Genomic DNA, 6256 nt, shown 5'->3' on the forward strand with positions numbered 1-6256 from the left:
TGTTTGAAATGTGTTTGCCTCACGTCTCAAACATCTATTCAAGGAGGCAGGAGAAATCCTGCCTCCTATTGGACAAAACAAAAAGGAACATAAAGCCTATCAATGTTTTTATTATAAATGCAAAACAATCAATGCAAAATTGATATCTACACATTTTTATAGCAAAAAACAGGGAAAAAAACATAGATTATTTTGATCACAGTCAAACCGTCCAGCAGTGTTCCATTCAAGATTTATCACACAAAATATTGACAAGTTTGCAGTTAAAGCATAGATGATAATCAAGGGCAGTCTTCTTCATGAGTAGGCGCTGTAAGATAAAGTAGAAAAATCTGTTATTGCATCAAACTGTAACTTTATTAAAGCTAAGCTCATGCTCTGAACAAACAGTCTGCCATGCAAACACAGGGTTTATATCACCTCACACAGTCTCCTGTAAGATTTCTTTTTTCAATCCGACCCTTCCCTGATTATATCAGAAGAACCTTCTGGAAATAAAAGCTTGAAAAGGTGACGCTGCTCCGTTAGGTTTACAGTATCACCTGAACGAAAGCCCTCGTATCAATAATTCAGGTAAGTTCGAAAGGACAGCGAGTTTGATTTCATTCATTGTTTCATTTGGACAAAAGAAGACGTAACTGCTGTCAGGCCCATCAAAACAAACATGAGCTGCTAAGTACACCAACGTGCGCTGTCCATCAAAATAAATAAAAGCCCATCTTCTCTGGAGATAAATGACGTGTGATGAATACATTAGATATCAGATCCTGCAGTTTTCCGATCTGTGGTTTAGCCCTGAATGAGACCAAGTGTTTCTTTTTTAAATCAATCTTTGGGATTTTAACCTTCATTAAAATAATTGAACCCACCTGGCAAATCTGGCTAATGTGCTGACAGCCAGAACTCCATCTAAGCTATACGCAGCCAGAAGGATGCCGCTGATGATGACATCCGCTCGCATGACATAAGTCTGCCAAACCAGGAAGTAAACCGTCAACAGGATAGTCGCAGCCGTCACAATGATGTTAGCCAGAATGTAGCCCCCACTCTCAGTCAGGTTACCCTTCACACCTGTAGAGAACACGACAACATTTTCGGGTCAAAGTGTCAAAAAACAAAGAAACATTATCATAAAATAAGTTAAAGAGAGAAATCAGCAGACGTTTCTTTCTTTGTATACTGTTGTAAATAATTCCTGACTTAAACATCAACCTGTTCCACAAAGTTGGAAAAGTAGACAAAAAACAATATTTTTAAAAACTGCAGATTGATCTTTCCTTATAAGCAGCTTATGCTTTTTTTATAACAATAACCTGCATTCGTTGTTGCTTTTTCATTGGTTTGTTTAAGTTTCATTTAGATTTTATGCTAATTATATTTTCCTGATCTTGTTAAAACATATTTCACTTATTATTTTATTTTAAAAGTGAATAGCTGATGAAAATCAGATCATTTAGATTCAAAACAGATAACTGCAAAGGATTTGCACTCTAGTGTGAAACATGTCCGATCATTGTCATATAAATAATTTTAAATGCATAAAAGCAATTGCAACAAAAAAAAAACTCAGAAAAGAATCTTTTTGCAGCCTCTACACACCTTTCTTAACATCACTGCAAACTCTTTAATCTCAAGATGGACTCAAAACTGGATAAAAAAAATTAAGGGACTAAAAAAACTGTCCTGACGTGTAAAAGATAAGGAGGTATTGTAAGATCTGTGTCTGCAACCATCTTAGGCAAAGCTTTTTTTCGTATTTTTTAAGCTCTATTTCATTTGGGCTGTAAGAAAAATCTGTTTATGATACACATTTATCACATCTATAGACTGACTCTACTAAAGTCAGTTAAAAAAAACATATTATAGTCACGTTTTGGTCATTTTGTTAATAATTGTTCCAGTATTGCTTAGTTAAAATGTGTCAACGTTTTAATACCCAAGCTAATCTGGTTTTGGATAAGAAATTTGAAAACTACTAACTCTTTGGGTTTTTTATTTTTGTTAATTTAAATAAAAATCTAAAAGCTAAAGCTTTAGTCAAAGCCCTTTGACTTTTCCTCATAAGTGAATGTGAATGGAAAGTAAACATTTAACAACCCTTTTTAATCCTAAAGTCTGAGTTTAGATTACAGCATTAACATTCATTGTAGTCTACGATTTGGACCCCAACATATCTCCATATATCTCTGTAGTGCTTCTGCCCTGAAAGTATCCAGGAGGAAGGTTTGTCTCACCACAGAGGAGGTGGAGAACCTCCAGGGCAGCCAGCAGGAACAGCAGTGCAACATCATAAACCAGAGCATCCGGGGGATAGGACAACACCACACCTGCGGGCAGCAAACGCACCATCCAGGGATTATTGTGAACGCGGCATGCCACATCCGAAGAGGGTTGTGTCGTCACTCACTCTTTTTGACGAGCAAACCGAGAGTGAACAGAAAATAAACGATGAAATAGATGCTGGTGAGGCGGAGCAGCAGCTGCAGAGGAACGGAAGACAGCTGGAAACAGAGTTAAGTGTCATTCTGAGCCTCGCGGAGGGACACTGACAGCTCATTTTATTTTGAAAGGATACTACACCCGCGTGCACAGACCGCCCTACAAGACACACATCATTAACGAAACAAGAAAAAACACCGAACACTTTAAAATTACGCGTTTTTAAGACTTTTAGCATAAAAGTGTGGTCTATATCCATAGCAACGCGTCCATTCACCTACCTGTTCCAACAATCGCCATTTTGTCTTCCTCTCCGACTACCAGAATGGAAACGCCGCCCCCTGCTGGCTGGAAGACGATTTTACGACCACCACTTAATGGATTTTTTTTCTTTTAATGATAAATATTTACTTTTATATGTCAAAAACTGCATTTTTTATTATTGTAAAACCATAATGATATCCATTTCAAAATCTTTACTTGTATCTATTAAGCACAAATAAATTATTTTGTTTCTTTTTGAAGTGTGCCCTTGGCAGTCGACCTGGATGGTGTGTTGTTTTCATCAGAAGCAAATGTCAAGAGGCATAGATAAATACATATTTAATAATTATCAGAATTCCACAACAAAATGAAGTTATGACCTGTTAAATCAGCCTTAAATGGTGCTTGCTTAAGCTGTTGAAGCAAGAAAAGAAGAAGAGAAGAAAATGATTCAAATTCAGTTAAAACAAACTACAGTCAGATAAAACAAGAAAGATCTTGCAGAAATTATAACGGTTTGATTACAGCAGCAAAATTAAACATCCTTAAATCTAATAATATAATTAAACTACATAAACAAAAAAATTTGACACCCTGTGTCCTAGAAAAAGGCGTTACTGTAAAGACTGAAAGATGAAGTCCAACTTGCCATTTTGCATGAAGAAAAAAGATAAGTGCCAAAAAATGTAGCAGCCTATCAAACTATCATCATTCATTGATTCATTCATCTTATTTATTAATGTTTAATCATTTGATTTCTCAATTCATTCTGTCTTCAGCAGCAAGAACCTTCCCAACAGGAAAAGCATGTCCAATTTTAAAATAAAAGAGCAATTTTCCATTAAATATCACGGCAAGTAAAATAAAGTTAAAGATTATCTTAATTCACAATCTGTTTAAATACACGAAGAACTTTTAAAACAATCAGAAGTACATTTTCTTGCCCTGAACTACATTTGATTTTAAAAATATCTTCACATGAAATCAGCAAAAACACATCTTGCAGACTGTCAGCAAAGTAACGTTTGATCTGACTTTTACTGACTGAAGAATCTAAACACCCCATTAATAGTCAACCAAATGATTCTATTGTCCTTTTTGTGAAAACGTGTCAGTCAAATAAAATAAATTCACACAAATTTTGCGTGTGTAAATTGTGTTTTATATTTGTACATTTTTGATACTTGAGTGTACATGCCAATGGACTATTGCACGATTCGCTCAAAATGTTTTGTATAAGTTACAAATCAAGAATCATGCTCACACAAATCCAGTCAGTCTGTTTTCTCTCCATGAAATTCACAACACAAATTCTGCAAAGTGAATCGAGGTGTTGCAGTGAAACAGAAAAAAAAAATGCTGACTAAAATTCAGCAGCAGACAGAAAACAGACAGAAAACAGAATTGCTTATGAACTTCAATGGAATGCAATATCCACCACGATGCCATGGAGAAGAATGTTGTTAAACCTTCTTCAAGTTCCTGCTTTCAAAGTTAGATCTTCAAACTAATAAGCCACAAGTGACATGCTTTTTTTGACATGTCACTGCATGTTTATTTCCTTAATTTATAATAAAAGATTGTGTTTTGTGTTTGACACAAACATCTGAAATCTGCCTGGTCTAAATGTTTGTATTAAACTTCAGCTTTATCTGCATCTAAAAAAACTTTAATGGTTTCTTCATGAGACATACTTCACATAATTTACATAGTTTACATGCACACCCCATGTACTATTAGAATTCAAGCCCCACACAGTTGAGATAAGAGAAACAAACGTGAAAATAAACTGCTTAAACATAGCCAGCTGTTTCATTGTCCCTGTAGCCTCTATCTGTTTCTCTTTCTTGCTTGTCCTCTGAAACAATCTGTATAGTGTGGCCAGAAGAACGGAGGCGTTGTTTGGGTAAAACGGAGGACAAGCAGAGGGGTGGATGGGTGGAGAGCGAGATGCTCCAGCTGTGGGTGAACAAGACAACACAACAGCATCTCACATGTGGGCGAAGGGGAGGTGGGCGTCCAGGCTGTGGGGGCTGCACACAGTGGCATTGTTATAGGAGGAGGGGGAGGGTTTGGGGGTGGCTGATAAGGTTGAGAGAAATGGATCATTCCCGAATCCTCCCGTTGGGAAGCCTTGACACAAAACACCCTTGTTGCTGTACGGTTGTTAAGATCAAGGAACTCATAAAAGTCCCCATAAAGAGTGCTAATTAAAACCACTGATTGGCAGGAGTTTACCTGCATGAATGTTTTGTCCAATGTCTGCCACTAGATCAATGAGAAGAGTAGAGGTGAGTGAGTTTAAAAAAAAAAAAAACTACCTGTCGTGGAAGGCAAGAATGCTTCTGTGAAAAAAAAAATATTAAGCTACCTTAACTTGTTCTTTTATTGCATTTATTTCAAACTTCTGCCAAGAATTAACCTTTACCCTCTGGCATAACTCCCTCAGGGAAATTTAAGTATGACAAAAAAGTAAAAACAACAGTGCGTAAATTTAAATATAAAAAAATAAATAAATAAAGAGCTAAACTAAATGATAACACATTTTGGCATGAGGACTATACTGTTTCAAGTGAATACAATATTGTCCAAACCAGCAGGGCCTTTTTGTGAAAAGCTGTCAAACCTAAAACCAATGTTTTGCCAGCTGCAAGGCAATCCCAGATCATCACACTACCACCACCATGTTTAAGTGATGCTCTGTTTATGGAGCATTCAGGTGGAATTTCTCCAGATGTAATGCTACACACACCTGTTATTTCATCAGTCCTTTTACCTCGGATGGGTGGGGTGAGGGGGATTAAAATACTTCCTGGGGGGGGGAAAGTTCCTTTTCCTTGTTCCAGTGTTTCATATTTATATCTGTTGATTTAAAGCCAACAAACGGTGAAGTTCCGGGATGTTGCTGAAGTTCTTTTATGATATCCTTACCATCTTGTTCTTGGAGCAATGCTGATGGGATTTTGCAGACTTGACATTGGTGGATTATCACAAGATAAATCAAAAACAATTAGATGCCTCACATCTTGAAACAGTAAAGGACAACAATAAACCTGATAGAAAATCTTTGTTAATTTATATCTATTTGTTTTAACTTGTTTAATAATTTAATTTTTACAACCTCCTTTTTGTCTTTAAGTCTTCTGTAGCATTTCTGTTTCTTTTGAGTCCAAATTTAAAATAACGTTTTTTGCTCATGTTTTCATGTTCATATAAAATAACTGTGAGATATCTAATTTCATTTAAAGATCCAGCATTGCCAAAATAATAAGAAAAATACATGAAAAATTACTTTTTAAATAAAACATTCAAAAAAATAAATAAAAGCTTCCCAGTTTTAGACAGGATACGCGATGATTAGCATAGTAATAAAATGTAAATCCTAATTACATGTCGTCAGTATAAGTGCGTTGGGCACCTTTATAATATATTTCCCTAACTCTTTTTTTTTTTTTTTACAGCTTTTTATCCGGGGATGTGTCTGGGGATGTTGTGGATCAGCGCAGCCGCCTGGCGCACATCCCTCACCTGCCTCAGCTGCTCTCCTCCGACT

General features: G+C 36.2%; 1 protein-coding gene across 3 annotated transcripts; it reads right to left on the bottom strand.

The window, feature by feature from the left end:
- Positions 1 to 94: 94 nt before the first annotated feature.
- LOC101157050 (transmembrane protein 80) lies at positions 95 to 2829 on the bottom strand. Of its 3 annotated transcripts, XM_004069592.5 has the most exons (6): positions 2721 to 2829; positions 2576 to 2598; positions 2408 to 2501; positions 2235 to 2327; positions 870 to 1071; positions 95 to 310 (listed from the first exon to the last, which is right to left on the bottom strand). In XM_004069592.5, the coding sequence occupies exons 1-6, from the start codon at positions 2737 to 2739 to the stop codon at positions 298 to 300; spliced, it is 444 nt and encodes a 147-aa protein (XP_004069640.1). In that variant the 5' UTR covers positions 2740 to 2829; the 3' UTR covers positions 95 to 297. The 3 variants fall into 3 exon arrangements, with proteins under 3 accessions (XP_004069640.1, XP_011474363.1, XP_078804834.1); XM_011476061.3 differs by lacking the exon at positions 2721 to 2829 and having other exon boundaries at positions 2576 to 2714; XM_078948708.1 differs by lacking the exon at positions 95 to 310 and having other exon boundaries at positions 699 to 1071.
- Between the last annotated feature and the right edge of the window lie 3427 nt (positions 2830 to 6256).

This window comes from Oryzias latipes, chromosome 6 (genome assembly GCF_053564925.1).
Source record: "Oryzias latipes strain Hd-rR chromosome 6, Olatipes_Hd-rR_3.1".
Lineage (NCBI taxonomy): Eukaryota > Metazoa > Chordata > Actinopteri > Beloniformes > Adrianichthyidae > Oryzias > Oryzias latipes.